General features: G+C 37.0%; 2 protein-coding genes across 3 annotated transcripts; one reads left to right on the top strand and one right to left on the bottom strand.

Moving 5' to 3' along the window:
• Positions 1–1292: 1292 nt before the first annotated feature.
• On the top strand, positions 1293–17053 carry LOC109103067 (CTD small phosphatase-like protein). Of its 2 annotated transcripts, XM_042772713.1 has the most exons (8): positions 1293–1926; positions 6295–6455; positions 6719–6751; positions 8887–8988; positions 11212–11268; positions 12193–12285; positions 13096–13281; positions 14764–17053. In XM_042772713.1, exons 1-8 carry the CDS (start codon positions 1851–1853, stop codon positions 14887–14889), a joined length of 834 nt encoding a protein of 277 aa, XP_042628647.1. In that variant the 5' UTR covers positions 1293–1850; the 3' UTR covers positions 14890–17053. The 2 variants fall into 2 exon arrangements, with proteins under 2 accessions (XP_042628647.1, XP_042628657.1); XM_042772723.1 differs by lacking the exon at positions 6719–6751 and having other exon boundaries at positions 1295–1926.
• LOC109103066 (1-phosphatidylinositol 4,5-bisphosphate phosphodiesterase delta-1-like) lies at positions 15435–25989 on the bottom strand (the record flags this gene model as incomplete). Its single annotated transcript, XM_042714387.1, has 13 exons — positions 15435–18429; positions 18618–18769; positions 18851–18981; positions 19087–19265; positions 19430–19546; positions 20500–20659; positions 20788–20937; positions 22964–23116; positions 23252–23396; positions 23567–23768; positions 24173–24401; positions 25422–25551; positions 25643–25989. Coding segments are annotated over 13 exons (2187 nt in total), but the record flags the coding sequence as incomplete, so codon positions are not given.
• Positions 25990–26512: the final 523 nt, after the last annotated feature.

The following is a 26512-nucleotide window of genomic DNA, read 5'->3' as shown; positions in this document are numbered from 1 at the left end:
AGATGATTTGAAAGATGCCAGATCAATTAATCAGATTAAGTTGTCTAAGATGTGTGGTCTAAAGGCTGTTCACACCAAGGACAACAACTATAAAGATACCAATAAAGATGTAGCCTAGTTCTAAAAATCGTTCTCAATATTAAAGAATAGCAGAGTCCACACCACAACTATATAAAGGAATAGAGAAACGATGCTTTTGGAATCAGAACATTTTTTTCCCAGCTAATGAACGATAAAAACATTGATAACCAATCAGAATCCATCCTGCTATAACAAGCTCGAGAATTTAAAGCGTCAGACACGTGTGCGCTTAGAATAAACAGACGATATTGTTAGCTGGTGTGGATGCTAATATCATTATCTTTATAGTAATCATTCTTGGTGTGAATGGGCCTTAACACGTGTTCTCATGTTCCCGTAAAGGACAGATGTATCACCCACCAGCAACATTGCTCAAAAAGTTGTCCCGTGTATCATCACCTTTAGAGTTTTTTAGATGGATGCCGAGGTTTTTTAGGTCAGGTAGAATCTGCGACCACTGACCCCAGTTTGTTTGCTTGCTTCCATGGCTGTGATATACTGTTTTCTGCTCCCTGGCAACCTGGGGTGTCGAAATACTATTGAGTAAACTGGCAGTGGGCAGAATCACACAAATCAAAACAAAAACAGCCATTCCGACACGGAATGCACATTTTTTTCTAAGTAGAATAACTGGCATTGTTTTTCAGAGAAACAAGTATGTGATCCTAGCATGTTTCCTTAATATCTGCGAATGTATTATGGTGTTTTTATGCTTTGGTACAGTCAAAAAATTACATACAGCACCTTTAAACCTCACAGGCAGAAATGTAGCCCACTTCCAACTTTCCACTGGCAAATTTGCGCATTTATTGAATTTTAAAGTGCGATGCCTATTTATTCTATTCTATACCAATTTCTTCACTGTAAACAGAATTTCCCTATTTATGAACATATTAAAGCTGCTCAATATAGACTGAACAACAGTAGGAAGAAATCAAAACAATACTGAGCTACTTCCATGAATCTCTAAATCTCACTCTTACTCCTCTCTTATTGTATTTTTCCAATTCATTCTTATGATTACAAAGCAGAGCTGAAAACTATAAACCAGACCAAAGGTTCGTGTATTTTATTTTAATTTGACTTATGATAAATGAATATCCACAATCGAGTGCGTTGATGAAGAAATCCGTCAACTTTGTTCGGACTTCTGTCATTGGGCGACTGCGTGCGCCTAGCTGGCCGTGCTTTTATTTTTAATACGAGGGAGGGGGTTCCCAGAAAATACCTCCTCCTGCTGCTCCTCAGCTCTATCTCGTGAATATCAAACACTCGTCGTCTCCATATTGGAAGCAGACATCAGAAAACACGGGAAAACATGAAGAGGCAGTTTTTGACGATCGCTTAAGCGCACAGATGTCGGCGTTCTTCGCTAACGTTATAGCTCCAGGACTTTAAACACAATCGCGAGGGTCATTTATTCAGCCTAAATTTGGAGGTTTCATGGTCAGCTCGCTAACGCTATCTTATATTAGCAATCCAGCCTCTAACTACTTGTTTAGCCATTCGGCGCTGGCGCAATTGGTTTTTGTTTTTATTATGCGCTTCAGTACGGGCTGATTGATCAAATGTGTGTCCGCGACGCGTATTTTAATGCAACAAAACGCAAAGATTAGTGGTCGGGTGCAGTCCGTTCGCCCACGCTAGCCTGAGCGACAGCAGTCTGCTGCTGGCTGGAGATCTGCCATTAACTCGACTAGCTGCTAGCACAACCTGAAACACGGACACGGCCAGAACTCGCTGGAAAAAGGAGCTAACATCTCGTTTCCATGGACAACACGTCCATAATAACGCAGGTTACGAACCCCAAGGAGGAGGAGATACTCTCGTCAAATGCTGAGAAAGGTGAGAGGTGTTTTCGTGTGTTGAAGTTGCTCGCCGTAGCGCGTTTTGTTAGCTTTACCCACCATTTTAAACGAGCGCGCTGCGAGCCTCAGTCCGCGGACAAGAAACATTTCAGGCATTTCATAAACGTTTGTTTTAACAGAAGCAAGAATAGGGCATTTTTGGTGACTTTTAATATGCTTTTTATATGACTGTGTGTTATTGTTGATGCAGAACTATTTGTTTATATAACGGAGTCGCAGTAAAGGCGCAGTGTACGCTGCTGGAGACTGAAAGTTTGGGCTCTGTCAGCGACGGTCGCGCGTGATGTGGATGGAGAGCAACACAAACCTTTCTTTCTGTCACGAGGCAGACGTGCTCAGGAAGAATTGCACAAGTAAAGTGCTTTAAAGGGCAAATGTTTTATTTAGTTTGGTTTTAAGAAGTGGTTGATTTGTTCTTCTTTCAGCCAAGTCAGCAAAAGGAATAGTTCAGTAGAAGGCTATTCAGTTGCCTACGTTTTTCTTACTCAGCAGGCAAGTCAGTTGTGTGATGCTTTAGGTTGTCAGGTGGTAAACGAACATTTTCATATATTTTACAGCAAGACAGCACAGGTTAACAGGGCACACATTTTCTGAAATGTCATTTAAATGTTTGTGTGCAAATGAGGCAATGTAATTATGTTGGCTCTAATTTGCATAAAAATCCAGAAAATAAATCTGAAAACTGAATAAAGATAGGTTCATAAATCTTGTTTCATTTTGTTGACATGTCAGAGGTAAAGAATTTTACAGAGTGGAGTTTGAATATCCTTTTTTTGTCACTCCATAAATCAGAAAATACTTTCAACAGAATGATAAAAAAGACATTTTCACCATGTTTTTAGACATTAAGTTTTATATAATACAGGGACAAACCCCTCTGTAAAAATCGTAAGAATGTAGATGATAGGAATAAAACTGGAAAGTTTGGTGTAACTAAAGTGAAACTAAAGACCTTTAAAGATATGCAATTGAAATCTACTGATCCCCTTTTTTAAATAAACAGTTTCCTTTCCATTAGTCATTTCCAAAAAAGAAAAAAAGAAGCTAAAATAGCACCAAAAAATTGACTAGTGCATAAAAAAATACATACGTGTGTGTGTGTGTGTGTATATATATATATATATATATATATATATATATATATATATATATATATAAATATATATAAAATTTTAAAATACTATTTTTGGGCATCCTTATTTTTATCTTATGAATAAAGAAATCTGAAATTTTTATTTTTTTTATATATTTTTATATATATATATATATATATATGAGTTGTGCCTATAGTATCTCACCTTATAAAATGTTTATATTTTATGAAGATTGAAAAAAAAAAAGAAAAATGAGTTCATATGTCTCTGCTGCAGAGATATGCAGCTACGAAGGCTGTTTTGCTGGGCTGCCCATCAGAGGATGTCCGGCCGTGACAGCCGGCATTTGGATTGAGCACTTCCAGGGCTTTACCTTTGACCTCTGGGTGGCTGAGTAGAGAAGCTCTTCAACAGCTGCCCTTTTAAAACAGCACAGAATAAAGTTGAACCATCTAAAATGGTCCTTGTGCTCTAGATGGCCTATTAGGCAACACTTTAAATGCCTTTAGTGACTCACATATACTGCTTTGATCTCATCCAGACCAGGCATCCGTCTTCAAAGCCATTAATGAGTCTTTCCAACATGTAGATTAATATTAAGCCATTTTTTTTTTTTTTTAAGGCAGCTGCATCTTCTCATGCCTTAAGCTCTGATGGCATTTGAGGAAGTCCGCCGCAGTGATCAATGTCTCTGGCCCGTTGCCTGACAGGGATCTTTTTTGCATTCTGTCCACAATTATGTAAAACTTCCTGTACTTCACTGCATTTTATTCCTTTACTTATTTGGAGAGCATATGGAAATAGTTTATATAACAACTAGTTGCTCATTGGGTGCTTTTGTAGTCTATATTTTTGCTCTTTATTTGTGGTAAAAGCATTTAAATAAAAACGCCCTGATTGTGACAGGCAATAAGTAGACCTTGATATCAAGAGATGTTTTTACACCTCAAAGCATGATGCTGAACAGGTCAACTCCTACAGTATTCCTGAGTGAAGCCACACTGCTGTCCTGCCACTTTTGAAAAATGATCCACTCGAAATAACACCTCATAATACATATTTAGAGACTGCTTTCTCCATCAAGAATATTGAAAGTCCATTTGGTAAATGTCAGCAGAATCTTTCCAGTTGCCTTAATTTAAGATGCATTCGATAAGGCATTAGATTTCATACTTAATGTGGGTGTAAAGTATTGCAGAGGTTTTGAGAAGAAAAGCATGAGATGTTCGGCTGAAGCTTTGAGATGGCTTAAGGGGCGGGAGAGGAATGCACGGCTCTCATAGGCTGTTCATTTTCTTAGCTCTTCCTCTCCTTCTGCTGCCCCTCCTCTCCTCTTCCCTCTCCTCCTTAAATTTTCCCCCTCTCCTGCTCAGCTATGCTTCTGAAGTCGTCACTGAAGCTTCAGGAACGAGGGAAAATAGCCTCTGTCCCTTAAAATGGTTCTGGAGTCTGTAGCCAATGAGTGGAGGGACGAGGGTTTAGGAGCCTAAAGGGGATGGGGTGGGGTTTGTAAGCGAGTGGGGTCTAGTTTCATTTTTTTTTTCTGCTTGTCACTATTTTTAAAGGGCCTTTACTTGCTGGTGACCTCAGTGTTAACATTTAGAGCCTCCGCTGTGGCGCTGGAATGAAGGCAGATTATTATTAGTGTGTGAATGAGGAGAGGAGAACTGTGAGGGTCTTTGATGTCGCCTCATTATGTGCCGTGTATTGGTGTAAAGCCAGTGCATAATCCGTAGTAATAATCTGAACGTTTAATTGAAGATCCCATGTAATATCCTGCACTGGGAAAAAGCCATTTCTCTAAAGGGTTTTTGGACGTTCCCACCACCAAGCATCTTAAAGGGATACTCCACCCCAAAATGAAAATTTTGTCATTAATCACTTACCCCCATGTCGTTCCAAACCCATAAAAGCTTTGTTTGTCTTCGGAACACAATTTAAGATATTCTGGATGAAAACCGGGAGGCCTGTGACTGTCCCATAGACTGCCAAATAAATAACAGTGTCAAGGGCCATAAAAGGTATGAAAGACGTTGTCAGAATAGTCCATCTGCCATCAGTGGTTCAAACGTAATGTTATGAAGTGACGATAATACTTTTTGTACAAGAAGAAAACAAAAATAACGACTTTATTCAACAATTCATCACCTTTGTGTCTCTCCACATCACCGTAGTGCCATTTTGGAGAATATGAGCTTAACGCAGGCAACTTACGCTCTTCTGTCAGCCGCGCCACAAGGATATGTTTTCTACATGTACTTATGCTTTGATTTGAAAGAAAACAGCGCATCCGTGTTGCGGGGCTGACACAGAAGAGCGTACGCTGGCTGCGTTCAGCTCATATTCTCCAAAAGTCACAAAACTACATATTTTCAACCAAAAAATCACAAAATTTTCACTGAAGACGAACAAAGCTTTTACGGGTTTGGAATGACATGGGGGTAAGTGGATATAGACAAAATTTTCATTTTGGGGTGGAGTATCCCTTTAAGTGTTCCATATGTAAGCTTTGCTGAATGTAACCCAAATCAAACATTAAAACTGATAATTGATAACAGATATCATGGTCTATATCAATATACCTGTTCAAAAGTTTGGAGTTAGTAGGATTTTTATTTTTATTCATTTTTTTAAAGAATTAACAGTTTTATTGAGCATGAATGTAAATAAATTGATCAAAAGTGAAGTGACAGTAAAGAGTTTATTTTATGCGTTTTTTTTTTGTTTTTGTTTTTTTAGCTTTCTATTCAAAGAATCCTGGTGAAAAAAAATCACAAAAATATTAAGCAGCACAACATTTTCAACACTGATACCAATAAGATTTTTTTCTTGAGCATATTAGAATGATTCCCGAAGGATCAGGTGGCGCTGAAGACCTCTGAAAATTCATAAAATGCATTTAAAAATATGTTAAAAAAGAAAACACTATTTTAAATTGCAATAATAGTTCACAATATAACAAATATTTAAAGAGTTCATTTAGCAGTGTTTTTCAAAATAAAATAAAATATTTCTACAATTGTCCAGTAACTAGTGTGGTATTATTGTACATATTTGAAGTTTAATCATTAATCAAATCGTTAATGTACAGTAAAAAGTTAACTGATGTAAATGACATGAATTTATTATAAATGACAATCTGAAATAAACAAGCTGCTAACGCACCAGTGTTGCCACTAATAAAATGCATCCCTAGTGAATTATTATTGCAGGTATGTTTAAACTGTTCTCTCTGCCTGCTCTTTTGTCAGTTTCGCTGTCTAACAGCAGTCTGAAGAAGAAAAGGACTCGCAGCATCTTCAGCTCATTGTTCTGCTGCCTGAGAAGTTACGATGCCGAGCCCCCCTCCGCCCCCAACAACAACAGCAGCCCTCTGCCCCCGCCTGTGGAAGAGAACGGAGCTCCACCAAAGGTGAGATGCCCAAACATCCTCTTCATATGGGAGTGAATACAGTCAATCAGATGCGTATTGATTCAGAGACTCTATTCGAGGCCTCTGCTTCTGTGTCTCAGCGTCATGTGTGGTTTGCTGATGTTAAACAGAAGTCATCACAGCTCTCTCTCTTTTTCTGTGCAGACTGTATCACATTTGTCTGAATTATCCATTTGTCTTGTGGTTCAGCACCTCATTTCCTCTCCTGTTTGTTTCCTCTGTCTTCATCTCTCATGTCCCAGTGTGACCAGGTTGAGGTCATCCCTATCCCCAGTGTATGTATGATTCCACTCCACTCCACTCTGTGCCGTCTGTCTGTGTGCTCTCGCATGCCGCATGGAGCGCCGCACCACTGTACACTCGAATCGGCTTTTGAAGCGGCTCTGTGGACAGTGATGCACTTTGCCTGATGGATGCTTGCATGCACCGTTTTTCCACACAGTTATGGGTTAAGGCATTTAGCAACATGTGTTGGCTATGCTCACCCTCCTCCTTTTTAACTGTTGGGAGTATGACTATTTCTGATTTGATAATGCAAGTGTTTTTCCACTGTATTCTTGTCTGTTTAAAGGTGCTGAGCAAAATTTTCAGCATTAGCACCAAAGTGTTTACAGGGCCCAACGATACATTTTATATTAAACTTGCCCTGTCAGTATTTTCACTGGCCCATTTTTAGCAATGCATTTTTATATTTGTTTGAATTAATAATTATATTTTCATTATTTTCAGTTTCCTCTTCACAGTTTTTTTTTACATAAAAATTTTTTAGAATAAAACTTTGAAAAGCTGAATATGTAGCGAAAAAAATTCATAAAACATTTTTGTTGTAAAACTATGCCAAATATTACTGGTTGGTTCATTGTTTAACATAATGTTACTGATGTTTTGAAGGCTTTAAGTATTTTTTGGAGAATTCAACAAAGCTGCCTCATAATTTTCAACAAAAGTTACAAATTTTGGGGGTCAGTAAGATTAAAACAAAAAGAAAAATGAAAGAAAAAAGACATTTATCCTGTGAAGATGCATTAAATTGTTCAAAAGTGACAGTGTGAAATGATACAAAATATTTAAATTGTAAATAAATGCTGTTCTTTTGGACTTTCTATTCATTAAAGAATCCTGAAAAATAAAAAAACAATGCCTGCTGAAAATTCAGCAGAATAAATTACATGTTAAAATATATTCTAATAGAAAACAGTTGTAAATCCTTCTACAATATTACACTTTTTACTGTATTTTTGGTAAAAAAAAACAAACTACAAAAAAAACGCTTTGATAAGGATAAGAGACTTCTTTCAGAAACATTTATAAAATCCTACCGACCCCAATCCTTTGAACGGTAGTGTACAAAGATTAGTTTAATTCAAAAATCTGTCAGCTAAGCCAGCCTTATTGTAAAGTCTTTGTTTTTTACATTTTTGGAAATCACCCTACAAATGGCTTCCTTGTAGCTTTTTCCTTTATTATGCTATGATAAAAGTAAAAAATTACACACTTCTCCATTCAAAAGGCTCATATAGGTTGGCCGATTATCTGCGATCTTTAATTGATAATGATTTAGTGTGTCTGTTCTGCTGTTAATCTCAGTGGTAGGCTCACTAGGCTGTTTAAGTCCAGTTGGGAAGGTCAGATCTCTTGAACAGTCCCTTAATGATTTTGCCATGAGATTTTAGTAGCGAACACCCTATCCCCACAATGATGTTTCTGATTTGCTGATCTGTTGTTTGTGTGCTGACTAGGAATTCACGTCGAGTCGAACTGTAAGTGTTCTAGTGTCTTTCTGTGTTCGTTCAGCAGTTCGGACCAGGATCATGACTGCACTCCAGCAGTTCCTCTTAAGCTTGATTCATCCAATTAAAGAGACAGGGATTTAGATTAGATGGACTCAACAGCATTCTGCCTCCATCTATAACAAGATTGCCTCCGCTTGTATTGAGACGGTGCAGTGAGGATTAGAGAACTGGATCAAGAGAGGGACCCATTCACCCACAGCTTATAAATACAGTGATGGGATTTCATAAAGGCAGCCAGTGCTGAAGTCACTCTCTCACTCTCTAACCTTACGCATCCTGCATCTCTGATTAATGTGTGAAAAACCTTTTAATCCCCACGCATGGCCGTAATCCTTTCCACTTCCGCTCAGAAGAGCAGGGATGTTGCTGTGTGAGCGTCATCTGTGCAGCTCAGGAAACACACTTCCTAAAAATACCCAAAGCTTTCCCTTACAATTTCCAGAGGAAATGTGTAGATGGTTGGAAACCGTGCTGCTTTTCCCCATCTTTCAGCTCATTTTGCTTGATTACAGTCATAACACATCTTGGCTTAACCCCCCATGCCTCATTTCTCACTCATTACACTGAAGTTACTCCATGTTCATCATGTTTACTCTCTTTGTTTTGCATTTTTACAGCCTCCAGAGAAGTACCTCCTCCCTGAAGTTAACATAAATGACTATGGGAAGAAGTGTGTGGTAATAGACTTGGATGAGACTCTGGTGCACAGCTCGTTTAAGGTAATTCATAAATTATTGCCTGTAGAAACTAGTTCAGATCTTTTTCAGGTATTTCCCAAACGAAAACAAGCAGGGATGGACTACAGATGCAATGTAACTGTGACTTCTATCTGTAATTTGCTCAGTGACCCTGACCCATTGTGACCTATTTTGTGTCAGAGCTTCCTGTGATGCTTAGTGACGGCTCGGTCAGGGCTCATTTATCTCTGCTGCTAGTAGGAGGAGGGTTGAAGAGAAACGCAAATTGTGAAACTCAGTATTGAGCTTTTCAGCATTTTGATCTGTGTATGAAGTTCAGACATTTAGTGTGTTAAAACTATTTTATATAAAAAAAAAAAAAAAACTAAAACCAAAACCATTAAAACATTAAACATTAAATCATAAAAACAAATTAAAGGGTTACTGAAACCCATGGGAGACTTTCTCATTTTATTTAACTTCATATTAAACATTAAAACAGAAATACAATTTAAAGGGTTACTGCACCCCAAAATGAAAATTTTGTCATTAATCACTTACCCCCATGTCGTTCCAAACCCGTAAAAGCTTCGTTTGTCTTCGGAACACAATTTAAGATATTTTGGATGAAAACTGGGAGGCCTGTGACAGTCCCATAGACTGCCAAATAAATAAGTTTCAAGGTTCATGAAAATATGAAAGACATCGTTAGAATAGTCCATCTGCCATCAGTGATTCAACCGTAACGTTATGAAGCGACGAGAATACTTTTTGTATGAGAAGAAAACATAAATAATGACTTTTTTCAAAAAATTTCTTTATTAACAGTCTCCTCTGTGTCTCTCTGTATCAACATATGCTGTGTATGCTCTTCTGTGTCATCCACGCCACAAGGATGCACTGTTTCTAAGTGTATTTAGCTTTGATTTGAAAGAAAACAGCGCATCCTTGTGGCGCGGATGACACAGAAGAGCATACACAGTATACAGTGATACAGAGAGACACAGAGGAGACCGTTGACAAAGGAATTGTTGAATAAAGTCATTATTTTTGTTTTCTTGGCTTACAAAAAGTATTCTCGTTGCTTCATGATATTACAGTTGAACCACTGATGGCAGATGGACTATTCTGATGATGTCTTTCATACTTTTCTGGACCTTGACACTGTAATTTATTTGGCAGTCTATGGGACAGTCACAAGCCTCCCGGTTTTTATCCAAAATATCTCAAATTGTTTTCAGAAGACGAACGGAGCTTTTATGGGTTTGGAACGACATGGGGGTAAGTGATTAATGACAAAATTTTCATTTTGGGGTGGAGTGTCCCTTTAAGAAAAACTATGTAGACTTAAAAAACCAAAATCTACTAAAAATGACAAACACACAACAAAATTACTAAAGCATTAACTAAAATTAAAATGAAAACAAACTATAAAAGTAAAAGCTGAATCAAAATATTAATAAAACTATAATAGTATCTCAATTTTTTTAAGTGTGCAGTTCTCAAACTTCCCTCACACTTCCCTCACACTTGATTATTAATATTTGATTAGGCAGGTTTGTGTTGAAAGAGCATGGACGCCCTCTGCTGTTTATCACTGCACTTTCATTTTGCTTATGCAAAATATAACTAAATAGAGTTTATCACTCATCAATAATCTCTGATTGCAGTCATCGTTTATCAGCTGTTGTTAGTTTATTGTTATGTAATATTTTAAGATAGTAGAAGTGACTAAAAAGCTCACTCGAGGATTTATTTTAATTCTAAGAAAGACAAAGCATGAGAGAAGTTATGATTCACAGAAAATGCATGTTAGCAAGTAGCAACTGTAATGTATCAGTTGTTTGGAATCATGTTTAATAGTGACTGTCACTAAAACCGTTAGAAGCACCTAAAAGATGGTATTTTTGTAGAATCCGGTGATTAAATTGGCTGAGTAGTGGCAAGAATTTTAAAATGAATGGATTCAATATCAAATGCAACCTGATATGGTTTAGTCTTGGTATTTAAACATACTGTATTTGAAAAGATGGAGCTAGAGAAGAACTCAGCCTGAATGATGCTCAGAACAAAAGTCAATAAAACTGTTGAAAACCACATGAAATAGCAAGTGCATGACAAGCCAAAACTTAAGTATGCAAGAAGATAAGTGTTTAGTCTTCAGTTTAATTCATACTTTATTGGAAGGATATTTCAGAAAGCATGTGAAAGTTTGGGTGGGTTTAGTTGGGTCACTTGTCATAACATTTTTTGTCTTTCTTGCAGCCCATTAGCAACGCTGATTTCATCGTCCCAGTGGAGATCGACGGCACAGTTCATCAGGTACAGTACTGATGGAAACATGCACAGGTTTCATATTACACTGAAGATGTGAACCTCTGATCAATTAGAAATGCTCTAGTGTATTCTGTAGCAGTTAGGAAGCCATTTGTGGGTTTTATGTCAATGTCTGGTTCATTAGATGGAGTGCTGAACATGGCTGAGTGGCTGTTCCCTTGTTCAAGTAATCCAGGATAGGCTGTCTGTCCTGGGAGGCCTATTCATGATTACTTGCACTAGGTGGCAGCCGTTTGTCTTCATGGAGCTGATGCAAATCATCTGTGCTTGATTTGTGCTTGCATAGTGTTTTGACATTCAGATTGAAGAACAACATCACTTGTATTATTATATTATAGTGTATTATATTATATTTTATAGCTTATTATTTTATAAACATTTACTATTTTTGTAATGTTTAATATTTTATGAAGATTTATATAGATGTAAAGATTGTTCATTATTTAAATTAAATGGATCAGTGTATCACAATATTATATATTTTTGTACATTTTATTACTATATGTATTATGAAAATATTGTATATACAAATTATATACATTTTCATATTTTATAGTTTATGGTTTCATAAAGATTTATGTCTATTATGTTTTATATGATAAAGATTTTAAAGGAATGTATTTAATAATCCTTACCTATATAATTGCACCATATTTTTTGTATTGTTTTGTTTTGTAAATATTTTATGTATTATGAAAATGTTTTAGCATTTAACTTGACTTAAATTGCTTAGTATTGTTTTTTTTTTTTATTATATGTATTATGAACATTTATTATCAGTTAAAATGGACTTAAATGGCATTGACATCACATTATTGTATTATATATTATATTTTATATGCATTATGAGCACTTTATCATTTAAACTGACTCAAATGGCTCTGTGTATCACAATATCTCCCCTCGTAGGTGTATGTGCTCAAAAGACCTCACGTTGATGAGTTCCTGCAGAAAATGGGCGAGCTGTTTGAATGTGTGCTTTTCACAGCCAGTCTAGCCAAGGTTTGTCCACCACACTATGACACTGACTCATTAAATGCAGACAAACATGTCAAAAGACTCAGCAGTCGGTCAGCATCTCGTAAAACCTCACTGGCTGAAACGGTCAATTGTTAATTAAGGGAGAAAATACTGTGATACACCCCTGCTGGGTGATTTAAGGCCTGTTGGGTGGGTGTTGATTCATACCTGCTCTGCTAATATCTGACCTCCCTCTCTGTCTCTGTGTGGCCTGCATTTGTTTTAGCCGCTAATGCATGGGTAAGTGTCTCTATGGCAACTGTGACTCTTCCAGAATGCGTGCCATATACCAGTAGTTGCAGTCTGCCTTCACCTTTGAAAGCTCACATTGTTTGAGTTTGGCCGCTTTTACAGTACGCTGTGAAGTTTCATTTGTCGCTGTATCTGTAGCCAATGTGTTTTGGTCTTCTCATAGCTGTTAGTGACACAATACTGGTTGAGAATGTATGCGGCCCACTGTAGTTTAGATCACGTGTATTGGTTGCTTCCGTGTCTGTTATATCGAGAACATAATGGCTCATTGGCTTTAATAGCAAGCTTTCTTACTGACAGGCACATATCTGACTATGAGGTTTCCTTGCAGTCGTCTTTGTAGACATCTTCATTTGCATAGACATGGAAATAGTGTTACATTGCCCTAGCAGCTTGCTTTTTCTGTTTTATATTTGTATTTGTTGCAGGGAGCAGCTGGATGATTCTACAGTGACTCAGCTGTTTAATCAGTGCATGAGCAGCTTGAAGATCCTCCTTTAGCTTGTTTGTAAGTGTCTTTTGTATCTGTGTGTGCTTCAGTATGCTGACCCGGTGGCTGATCTGCTGGACCAGTGGGGTGTGTTTCGGGCGCGACTCTTCCGGGAATCCTGCGTTTTCCACAGAGGGAACTACGTCAAAGACCTTAGTCGGCTCGGGAGAGAGCTCAGGAACGTCATCATTCTGGACAACTCCCCTGCTTCCTACATTTTCCATCCTGAAAATGCTGTGAGTATTGATTGCTAATGAAACTCTAAACCAAATCGTAGTTTGGTTACTCTTGTGCTTATATAGTAGTGTTGGGGACTGTGTTAAAAAAAAAAAAAAAAAAAGTCAGAGTCATGATGGACTCTTATGAGTCAGGTTCTTTTAGCGAATCACAACTATACAGCAGAGCCAATGTAGTCTCCCAAATGATTCTTTTTAGTGAATCAAACACAGTTTAAGATTATTGTTTTTTAATTTTAGGTTTGTGAGAGTTAAATTGGTTAACATGGTTGAACTGACTGTTCATATGACAATGTGTAGTTAAAGCTACATTGTTTTTTTTATTTTAAAAAAAATAAAATAATGTTATTAATGATAAAAAAAACCAAACCATGTCTTTACCATATTCACATACCGCATTAAAGGGATACTCCATCCCAAAAAGAAAATTTTGTCATTAATTACTTACCGCCATGTTGGTCCAAACCCGTAAAAGCTTCGTTTGTCTTCGGAACACAATTTAAGATATTTTGGATGAAAATCGGGAACCGTAACGTTATGAAGCGATGACAATACTTTTTATTTTTATTTGTGTACACAAAGTATTCTCGTCACTTCATAATGTTACGGTTGAATCACTGATGGCAGATGGACTATTCTGATGATGCTTTTCATACTTTTCTGGACCTTGACAAGTGTAATTTACTTGGCAGTCTATGGGACAGTCACAAGCCTCCCGGTTTTCGTTGATGACAAAATTTTCATTTTGGGGTGGAGTAACCCTTTGCAGAGACAAATCACAACTATAACAATGTTCTTCCAGAGTTTAACCCCAAAATGGCCAAAAGTTACATAGAATACCTTTAGTGTACACCAGACAGCACACATTATGAGAATCATTGATATTTTAGAAAAAACAGTTGCCACAAATAAGTGAATAAATTGCAAAATAAGTATAATTTTTCGAATTTAAATATTTCATATGTAATTGAGGTCAATTTGTAGATTGCATTTATGCCACAAATAAAAAAAAATTCAACTTTTAAATGCAAAAATAATTAAACATTGATTTAATATTTATATACATTTTTTATATTTGTATATTATAAATATTAAATAATTTAATAATCGTGTAATTTGGATATTCCATTCCCCAACCCCCTAAAGTTTCTGCCTCAAAAGTGCCAAAAGAATCGTCGTGGCACCATAATCATTAAGAATCATAACCAGAATTAATACATTTCTTGGTTCCCATCCCTGTTCTTTTTGTTTCAGCAACAATTCACACTGTGTCCTAAACCGGTTCAACTACACTCTGGCAACATTTTATTCTTTTCATCACACTGAAAGTGAAAGTGCTGCACAGTGTGACAAAATACAGCAATATTTGATGTTTAATATACAAACTGGGGACCAGTGACATTTCAGAACATGAACGAGATTGTATTAGCTGGTTATAAGACAACGTCAGGTCATAACTGTGTGTGTGTTTGTCTTGTGAAGGTTCCCGTGCAGTCGTGGTTTGATGACATGAATGACACGGAGCTCCTGGACCTGCTGCCTTTCTTTGAGGGACTGAGCAAAGAGGAGGATGTGTACGGTGTGCTGCAGAACCTAAGGGGCAGGTAGCAGTCTGAGCCGAAGTGCTTGGTGCCGAGGGGCCAGCGCGAGTCCCCCTGGAGGAGAGCTCCCAGCTCCTCTCTCCTCCAGCCTGCAGTCCTCACCTCACCCACACCACCAGGACACGCACAGTGACATAAACAGACTTTGAACATTTAATGGACACTCAAATATTTCTCTTTTGAAAAGTGCTTATGATAAACCAAAAAAATCAACTTCTACTTTTTCTTTCCCTTTTTTAAAAACGAAATATCCAAGTTATAACCATTCTCTGAGGTGTTGCTATGCAGGTAGAAATCCGTAGGGTTAAAGGACTGTGGGGTTTCCTCTCCGACCCAACAAAGTGCCTTTTTTGAATGTCATTTTTACGGGGGAAATTAACATTTTGTACACAACATATTTCCAGAGAACCTAATCTTTACAAGAACTATATGCTTTAAAACGGAGGCAGGTCAGACTCTTTTTATAAAAGCACTGTTAAAGAGGCCAGACATTTTTAATTATGTAAAGCTGGGTACACGTCTCCATCTTTGTTCTTCTTGTGCTCCTTGTATTTTCGATTTTGCTTTAGCTTGTGCCATTATATAGACTGAGACTATTATGTAGACTTGTATATGTTTAGTTTGTTTTCTAAGAGCAAAGGAATGCATTTGCACTTGTTAGGTTACTCGTCTCCTATGCCACATTCTCTTTTGCCAACTAACCTAGAAGAAACAATCTTAAACCGAAGATTGTATCGTGCCAATTGCTAATATTTGTCTTGTGATCTGATGCTGAAGTACGTTTTGCTTTCAGCAAACAGGCCTGATGCTAATATTGGTGCTGGGGACAAATGTTTGGACATTTCAAAAACTGTTGCCCGGTCAACATAGAATTTTAGCCGCTAGTCTTTTTTGAAACTTTACGTTGATCTAAATGCCTTTGGTGAAGTAGCATAGACACTCACTGCAGTTGTCCCCCCACCCCCAGGTAGTATTTTTAAGGGGAAGTGTCCTTTATGGAAACAAGGATGCACAATTGCAAATGTATCCCTTTTATCGTTTTTAATTCTTTTCTGTTTGAGTCGTGAGTTATTGAGAATTGATACAGGTCCATCTTTATATTTTTAATTAGTTTCAACTTGTTTTTACACCATACCCTGCTGCTGCTACCACTGTATACTACACTACAAAAGAGCTCCCTGTAGGGTACCACCAGTACCAGCCCAGGGACTAGAGCACTGTGCAGCTTGTGCCAGAGCATCGTCCAAAGGCAGAACGGATGCAGTAGGGCCTTTTGCTCTTGTCCTCTTGCAGCGCAGCTCTCCTTCTCCCAGTGAGATTCTGAGGGGGTTTTCAAGTGTTTGGCGCAAGCTGTGCAGACTCTCCATCACCGCAGTGCCTAAGATGAGGGGAGCAGTGGCAGGATGTCCCAATCCACTGCTGAACAGGCAATAACCTCTTTCTCTCTCAGCCCAGAGTCCGCCACGTCACAGTTTGGTCACTTCACGTTGTCCTTTTTTTTTTTTTTTGCTTTTCTCTTCAGTCTTTCATCGTCTACCTCTCTCTCTCTTCATCCTGTTCCCGCGACGGAGAGCGATTCATTCTCACGTTTATGGTCTTCTGTCAGTATTTGAGATGTATGCTTATGTTAGCCCACACCTGCTGTTTTCTGCTTGTTGAAGTGCTGTACAGCCTCTTCAATAGCTGGCGCTTTCAAATCTGCTGGATATTTGGCATGCTAATGTTTTTGATTTCTAGCTTTTCTTTCTGATTGAATACTTTTCACATTTGCAAATTGCACCTTTTTTTCTTTGAACACGGTAGACTCCAGGTGATCTGACAGCATTGAAACACTATCGGTTTTGCTCACAGTTGATGTTCTTTGCTTCTGTTTTTCACGTCTAAACTGCCAGGTGCTGTTTTTAATACACAATGTTTTTGTTATGTCACTTAAATATCTCAAGTCGGCACATCCAGTCAAATTAAGCCTTATTTTCTTTGATATTTTTTCCAGTAAGCCATACAAGACACTTTAAATGGTCCACAGATTGACTCGGGGGTTTGAAATCAGTTCGGAAAGGCTGTACAGTGCTGATGTTTGGAGTATATTTCAAGCTGAATTGATTCATGGTTGTCGTAAGTTTTCTTCCGGACTCTGACGTGTTATATTAAAGCACCTTTTTAAAAAACAACACAATGATTTCTATTTGACTATTGACTTTTATATTGCAATGTGCTAAAAGTTAAGCATCCTCAGGTCTTACCATTTTGCCTAAGCAAACGACGGCTCTCCCAAGGTGTTTTAGCATATCCTAATATCTTAAGATTATAGCGTTGGATGAGATGCAGAAGAAATAATCCTACTCACTATAGCTTTTTAAGTACAAAAACCAGAGGAATCCCTTTAAATATATCATCTGATCGATGTTTTGAGGTTTGGTAACTGTAATATACGTGGAATAATTGACTCTGGGCCATTTAATTATTAGAAAAATAATGCACACTGGAGGTGGTGATGAGGCCACTACGCAAAGCGGATTAATACGCATAATTTTTCTAATAATTCAACGGCCCGTCGTCAATTATTCCTTACATGTTTTAAAAAGTTGCACATAAAATGAAGTGATACTCTTTCAATTATGCATCAAATTCTCAAATCAGCTGCTGGTAAATAGGAAGTTATGTAATGTTACCAAAGTAATGTGGTGGTTCTTCTGCTTTCATGTGGACTGGATGTCCACACTAATAAAGCTTACTCCTACAGCTTTGTAGATGAAACCAAGAAGTGTCTAAACTGCCAAATATGGCAGGACTGACCCTGATGTTGTATTACAAGTTCTTCATGCCTCTTTTATCTGGTTGAAGCAATTACAGAATAAAAAAACAAAAAAAAAACGTAGTTTTGAATAACTTACATTTATTTTGCCTTTACATGGAAGTATAAGGTTGGTAATGTTTTATTGGAATCGCTGATTCTATGAGTATCAGCCAAAAATACAACAATTTAAGTACCTCATTTAATAACGACATAAATCAGATGTTGTATGTAACTACATAACAGACAAAGATACAACCTCTAATGCAGGCTTAAAAACATGTATCTAGAGAAACTACCCAGAGGATGGAGTAGTTGTGTTTATTTGTAATCCCACCATCAAATTATTCCTCTCTAAAATCTGAATAACTAAAAACAGTGCTCAGTTTAACTAAGACTAAAGGTTGACACTAAGTCATCTATTTCGCATACTAAAAAATATAAATGTATTTTACAAATTGTAAAACGTACAAAAACATTGTTACGTGAGACCATCATATCATGCCTTCAGAAAGGTTGCTCTATTCCCACAATTTCTCATTTAACCAGAAGAATTACTTAAGCTGCCTCATTTTTTGTCGACCCTTTGAAACATCTGTGCTGATGAATATAGCCACATCAGATCATCTCAGATACAGTATAAAACCTGCACCATCATGTGTTATTCAGCATCCACAACCATGATGTGAACGAAAAGCCCAGCGGAGGAAAGAAGGTCTCCTTTCTTGGTGAGCAGTGGCACGTGGTGATATCCTGTGGTACAACACAAATACACCACTTACAATATGAACACAATACACCACTTGCAATACTATTGATTGTTTGCTTATGTGGCTATAGTAATATTTATTATGCATACTTAAGACAGCAAAAGCAATTTATGTTTTAATTAAAAAAAAAAGGTCCCAAACAGAGATGAGCATGCATTTCAACACACTAACCGTTCCTTAGGCTGTTGAAGGGAAGTGTGTACTGGCCAATGAATTCATTGTTGGAACTGGAATCGTAGTCCTCAATCAAAAAGCGCACAAGGGCTAGATCTGGCACACGCACATTAAACTGGAAGTTCTCATTCCACATGGGGTTGAAGCCGAGAGACAACAAAGAGCGATTAGGCAACATCTTGATCCCCAAGAGAGTCCTGACTGAGCACATATAGAGCGTTATTCTACCGTTATTCTCAATGTACTGCGTTTCCACCACAGTCGTATCAGCTGGCACACCGTAGATCTGCACTTTCACAATGGGATCAACAATAGAGGACTTCCTTTTGCTCACTTTGGGTAACTGCTGGGCTGAGATCACCTGTTAGACAAACAGAAACGGCAGTGCACATATAACACATGTAGCATTGTAACTGGAAGAGTCTAATTTAAAAAAGTATATATATGCAACTGACAACACCATTACCATCAGATGAAGAGACTTATTCTTTAACCACGGTCCCTCGGGGAGAGTGATGGGGTCAAACTTAGTGTCTTGGTCTCGTAGGAAAGAAGGCTTGAGGTTGTAACCACTCTGTCCGTTTTGGAGAAAGAGCCCCTGATTCAGATCCATCTCTAGGCAGGGTGTCTGGAAGTTCAGGGCCACTGGAGAAAAGCAAGATAAATCGGATCATTCCAATCAGGTTCAGAGAAATCATAAAGCTTTAAAATAGCTGTGAATTTAGCACCGAGACATTAACATCAGCTTCCACTATGACTTGATTTGAATATACGCATGCCTCATTAGTGTCAATTCACATCTTCGTTACCTATCTGACAGCCTGCGTTCCAGAGAGGCACAGGGTTATAGTTTGAGGAGTCCGTCCTCAGTCCTGCTGGATAAATCCGGCTGAGTTTGTCTGTATTGTGATGGATATAATCGTTTGCTGTGACAGAAAAATTAAATTATTAGCTGAGGAATGTGTCAGGGTAGTTGACAAATAAGACATATAGGCAGGTTTTTGAAAGGTCGAAATGTCCACTTTCGTATTATCATACTGGTTATACACCAAGCCTGCATTTTCTGCAAAATACATTTAAAAAAATAGCAGTTTTGTATTTTTATACATTTTAAATTGTATTCCTGTGATGGTAAAGCTGAATTTTCAGCATCATAACTCTTGAGTGTCACAGGATCCTTCAAAAATTTGAATATGCTGATTAGGTGCTTAAGAAACATTTCTTATTATTATTTAACAGTGTTAAAAATGCTTTAAAAAGTGCAGCTTAATATTTTTCTGGAAACTTTTGATAAATAGAAAGTTTAAAAGAACAGCTTTTATTTGAAACAGAAATATTCTGTAACATTATAAAGGTCTTTTCTGTCAGTTGAAACAATTTAATGAATCTTTGCTGAATAAAATTATAATTTTTTAAAAATAATCTTAGAGACTTCAAACATTTGAACAGGAGTGTATATTGTTTTAGATGCTGTAACTGGCAACCACCTTTCAGGTTTCACAAGTCTTTCACCACTTTTATTCAACATTTTGGCTTCTGTGTAAAATACCATATTTTACTTAATTTACTAAACAACGAGATTTGTATAGATTTGAAGAGATAATTTTTTTGCTGTCTAGTAAAGTGATGAATATATGAGAGAAAAACATCTGAATGGCTCTTTTCCTTGTTAGCCACCTGCTCGTTTCCATATTCAAAGTTGTGTGGCAAGGTCTCCCTCAAGCAGAACCATCATCTGTGAGGCTATGCACATTTCTGACTATTTTGCAGAGTCATAAATCTGTGCAGCTGAACAGAGTGCAAGTCTGCATCCTATGACATGTATTAATGTGTTTCATAGCCTGTGTTGTGTGTGAGCACGTAAGTCATGACATCACACCTGATTCCTCCGCCAGTTTCACAGCTTCTCCCTCTTTGAAGGAGGCCATCTCATAAAAGGACTGCTTGTCCCGGGAATCCTCAAACCCACGGAAGTGGACACTTTTGCAGTAGATCACGATATCAGACAGCTCCTTCGCCAACTTCAGCGACTTCGTTTTCTGTTTTGGGTGTGTGTAATTATGAAATAAAATAAAATCAATATAAATAATTTAATTAAAAATACTTTTTTTCTTTCTTTTCATGGTCACATATGTACGCAAGAAAGAGAGCACAGAAATCAGCTTACACTAGACTTCTTTTCCTGGTCTTCTTCATCGCCTTCATCATCTTCTTCCTCTGTTACACTGTCTTCCTCTGCTGTTTTGGACTCCTCTGAAAACATTTCCTCAAGTTTGTCTAGTCTTTTCCCTTTGACTATGAACCGGCCTTTGAGTTCCTAAAGAAAACACCACACAGCCATTAAATCTGAGCCCGCTGATTTTGCCATCAGCTCCTATTTACATTTATTCATTTAACAAATGCTTTTAACCAAATTGCTCCATCCAATGAAAGTCATGCAAGTTATGTGTTTTGCTTCTTTTTGCTGATTCTGTTTTGATTTTTTTTTTTTTATGTAATTCTTTTACACAGGTAGCAGTTAAAATGTGGATTTAACAGAATACTATGAAATTTGAACATTTCTACATAGACAAAATGCACAAAATCTGAAGAGCATATTGACTGCGTACTGATTTTGACATTTCGTTCTGTGTTTCATACACAGCAGTTTTAAGAAGCTTTTGCTGTAGACCAGCAGTGTTTCTATTGTTGACTGTGACAGTGACCAGGACAGGCCACACCTTGACTGAGGGGAATGGAAAACACTGTTATGTAAGCTATGATAATCACCTGCTCCCCAGCAGACAAAGCACCAGTCACCATGGTAATCCAATGCATGCTCTTTAAAAGCCGTTCACCACAAAACCATGATGGACCAACATTATCACAGAACTCTGCATTTGCTATTTCCCTTATTTCATATCTGTGCTGCATGTTAACATAAATGTAGGTGTCAGTCTTGTGTTTTTGAAGAGCTGGCATTTGTTATAGTGTGAATGGTTGAAACAAAGAGAGTTTGAGATGCAGCGATGATTTCAAGTAGAGAGCAGCTGAATAAATTCCAGACATTCCATGCAGAATTCCATCCTGAAAGCATCTCCAGTTCAGACAGGCTGAAATTATATTGGGTCTCATGTTTGAAGCTACTGGATAAAATCAGTCTCTATCTTTTAAACTGCTTTAAAACTGCATTCAAGTAAATATAAATTTTGTAATTTAGATTACACAAATAAATGGCACATACTCCTGTGTGCACTTACTCCAAAGCAGCCCCGCTTTATTTTAGTTTATTACTCTGCTCACTAGAATCCTTCTTATTGGTCAATCAAGGCATTTTGCAGTCAAATATTTTTGAATTACAACCACTGAACATTGGTACCATATCAGTTATCTTCCAATATATTTAGTTTGTTTGTTTATATTTATATATATATATTTATATTTATATATATATATATATATATATATATATATATATATATATATATATATATATATATATATATATATATATATATATATATATATCAGTATATATACAGATGTTGAATTTTGTGTTTTTAAAGAAAAAGGTCATTTAATAATTTAGTGTTAAATGCAATAATTCACTAGCATTACAATGAGTTTAGTTTAAATTTTCTTTTAGACATTAGTATATAATTTTTTATAATATTTGCCGATATTGGTGTGTGTGTGTGTGTGTGTGTTTTATCTCTATGACGAGATATTGAATCTTCAGTTCCAGGTATTGTTGGTTGGTTGTATTTAAATTTATTGCCAAATAAGCATCATTGGCTATTACATGGCAGATACAAATTAAACATTCAACAACATAATACAATATAAAAAACTAAATAAAAAAGAATTAAAAAATTTTTTAAAGGTTTTTCTGGGTCCATAAATAAGTCCTTAAAAGTTTTCCAGGTATTGATATCAGCAACAAAAATCTAATTTTGGATTATTGCATCGGCCAGAATGTTAATATAATTGCATCCCTACTATATATTTTGATCACAGTTCTTGGCGACCAATATCCCACACTGTGCTAGTCTCATGTCTCTCATATTACTCCACTGTCTCTTTCTTCTTACATGATAAAAATAACTTCAACTTGATAATTCATGTCCATTTAATTTCTTATTTGCAACTGGGTGTGTAATAAGCAGGATAGCATACAATCAGTCAGTCATTATTACAAAACAAACCCTCTTAGACTCAGTTTCCTGAGCGCCCTGTCAGGTTTATTTTGTATTTTATATTAACCAGATTAATGTACGGTTTCCCTTACATAATCTTGCATCTAAATATGCCTGTGTAACATGGCCAAGTGGATTACTGCACCTTAACGTCTAGCAATCACTAACCTCTGGGGAAGGGAGGCATGTGGGCATCTGATCTCTGAGGGGTTTGGTGACCAGAGCGCTATCCAGGATGGAGATCAAGTGCTGAGCCATGATCTTCTGCTGCTCCACACTGCAGTGGTTCTCCAAAGACAGGATCAAAGGATACTCGGTTGTCTAGTAAAAGTGAAAAACACATTGTTGACAGAAAGTACACCAGAAGGACAAGCTCTACAAGTCCCAAAATCCATAACGAGATTATCTTGGCGAAATGACAGCTGTTTGCATTCATTATATTATTAATATTTTTACCTTAAAGGCGTATTCTTTAATGGCTTTGATCACATCTTTGAAGAGGATCTTTGAGGTCAGAGTGTATCCATGATAAATGACCGGCTCTCCATCTGATCCATCCCAGCAGTCCAACTCCACACAGCGACAGCCCTTAAGAAGCGCTCTGTGGAGGGATAATACAACTTGGTACTCCAAAACTAAGCCATTAAAACATCCTTTTAGAAAGGTACATTAATTCAGATGCTTTCATTATGAAACTAGTAACTATCAAATTAAATTAGGTGCTTCATCTATAAACAATTTATTAAAACGCAAACAAATTGACATCATTACTTTTTGTACGCCTCTGTGCTGCTGGGTCCTTTGAGCTGGTCCTCCAGCAGGTATGTGTTATGAGAGGAGGAGATGAAGTAATGGTTGAGAGGCTGGTTCATGTCCTGGTAAACACTTTTATGAGCCGGGTTAAAGATCAGCCCCTCTGGCTGTTGCAAATACATCAGGAAGCCATCCTTTGTCATTTGCTGTTTGGCTTTGGCTACAACAAGTGCAAACACAGACATACAATTACAAAGAAGCTATACTTGCATTTTTGTTATACTGAAAATAAATACATTTGTTTACTTTTTTAAATGTTTTTGAAAGAAACATACAAAAAGTAAAACTGTGAAACATCATCCTGTTTAAATGTATTTTAAAATGTAATTTATTTCTGTGAAAGCAAAGCTGAATTTTCAGCAGCCATTACTCCAGTCTTCAGTGTCGCATCATCCTTCAGAAATCATTCTAATATGGTGATTTGCTGCTTAAGACACATCTCTTTTTATTATTAATGTTAAAAACATAAATGCTTTTTTTCAAGACCCTTTGATGAATAGAAAGTTCAAAAGAACATATTTTGTAACATTTAAAATGTCTTTAATGTCTATTCTGGGGCATTACCATTTTCATCAAGCTCATATTTCTCAATAAGCTGAAGGGCATCATTCTGAGATGCGTCCTCTCTCTGTTCGTTCAGCAGGAAGTTCAGCAGGTCAGTGGCACTCATAAGACCGTCTGTCTTTGCATACTCTCCATAGATGACCTCAATCTCCTCTCTATGTGTCAGAATTTTATAGAAATGCTCAATCTCCTTGCCCTCTAGGAACCCGCATTTTGATTTGTCACATTTCTGAAAGAGAGGAAACAGTGGTGTTTCTAGTCAAGTTACTTCCTGTGTAGGTAACACTTTATAATACTGTTCCATTTCTTAGTTAATGTTAATTTCAACATTTATTAACATATTAATAAAATCAAAAGTTGTATCTGTTACTAAGGTTACCCGTAAAAGCTTTGTTTGTCTTCGGAACACAATTTAAGATTTTTGAATGAAAACCGGGAGTCTTGAGACTGTCCCATAGACTGCCAAGTAAATAACAGTGTCAAGGTCCAGAAAAGTATGAAAGACATCGTCAGAATAGTCCATCTGCCATCAGTGGTTCAACTGTAACGTTATGAAGCAGCGAGAATACTTTTTGTATGTGAAGAAAACAAAAATATCGACTTTATTCAACAATTCAACAACAGTCTCCTCTGTGTCTTTCCATATCAGTGTATGCGGTGTATGCTCTTCTGTATCATCCGCGCCACAAGGATGCGCTGTTTCTACGTGTATTTAGCTTTGATTTGAAAGAAAACAGCGCATCCTTGTGGCGCGGCTGATACAGAAGAGCATACGGTGATATGGAGAGACACAGAGGACACTGTTGACAAAGGAATTGTTGAATAAAATCGTTATTTTCATTTTCTTCGCTTGTAAAAAGTATTCTCATCACTTCATAATGTTCTGCTCTGATGGCAGATGGACTATTCTGACGATGTCTTTCATACTTTTCTGGACCTTGACAGTGTAACTTAATTGGCAGTCTATGGGACAGTCACAGGCCTCGCGGTTTTCATTCAAAATATCTTAAATTGTGTTCTGAAGATGAACTGAGCTTTTATGGGTTTGGAACATCCTGGGGGTAAGTGATTAATGACTACATTTTCATTTTGGGGTTGAGTATCCCTTTAACAAAGTTTAATGATTTCTGTATAAAATGTATTGCTCATTGTTAGTTAATACATGCATGAGATGTACCAAGTAGCACTGAAAAAAACATTATAGATGGGTAAACTGAGTTAGATTCCTGCATAATTACAGAAATATTACCTGAAAGAGCATTTCAGCGTAGTCTTCATCCACCTCAATGTTGATGTCTTGTAGAAAACTCTTCAGCTCTTTCTGACTGATCTTGTTATCAAAGTTTTTATCTGCTTTACGCATACAGCTGTAGATCCAGCTAGAACTCTGATGTAAGGACAATTAGAAAGAGATCTGAAAGAAAAATGCTTGGAATGCACCTCATAATCAAAGGCGTTTGAAAAGGATACTGCTCTGTTTTCTTCTGCGGAGTGAGGTTCTTTATATTTGAGATGACTTTCTCCAAACCACCAACCCACTTCTTGGCTTCTTCCTCAGAGCTGGCGATCAGGTCCAGGCTCTTCTGCTGGCTCTTAAACAAGATGGAGAACGCTCGACCCTCCACAGACTCCTCTGTGTATTTCCTCAAACTGTCCGTCTGCCGACCTGTTCGTACCTCCTCAATGTCCTCAACAGAGACTGAGTGAGAAAAAGATATAGAAACATGAGCAGAACAGTACTTTATAATATTAAATGAATACACTGATCCCGGACCCTGATCATATATTTTGGATTTTTTATATCCTTTTTTTGTGATTCACTGATGTCAATTTTTTAAACTGCAAAAATGTTGTTAATCAGGATCTCAATTTTATTTTCTGATAAAGAAATAAAGTGTGTTTAAATTGATTTATGCTTAAAACGAGTAAAAATAAACTGCAAGACAAGACACATTTAATCAAAGCTAGTTTTTTGCCCCCTAGTTTCTAATAGGGCCTGCTGTTAAATGCTGGATCACAGTAATATGCATATGGAAATTCTATGTAGAAGAGGTCATGCATAATAAAATAGCACTGTAAACTTGATTTTAGACATTTGCATAACAATATACATACATTTTAAACATAACCCCAGGCCTATGTTTTACAGCACCAGTCAAAAAAATGACAATATAACTTTAATGTGCTGTAGTAAAACAACATTTGTTTCATCTATAGCCCTTTTAAGTTACATTACATTTATAAATAATATACAAATCTTCTTGGCAACGCTTTAAAGCATTTAACAAAGACAAGAGATCTATAAAAGTGCATAATTATGACAGTCATTCATGATTATGA

Source organism: Cyprinus carpio, chromosome A2 (assembly GCF_018340385.1).
Source record: "Cyprinus carpio isolate SPL01 chromosome A2, ASM1834038v1, whole genome shotgun sequence".
Taxonomy (NCBI): domain Eukaryota; kingdom Metazoa; phylum Chordata; class Actinopteri; order Cypriniformes; family Cyprinidae; genus Cyprinus; species Cyprinus carpio.
The sequence above is the reverse complement of the archived record's forward strand: the minus strand, read 5'-3'. Positions and strand labels throughout refer to the sequence as shown.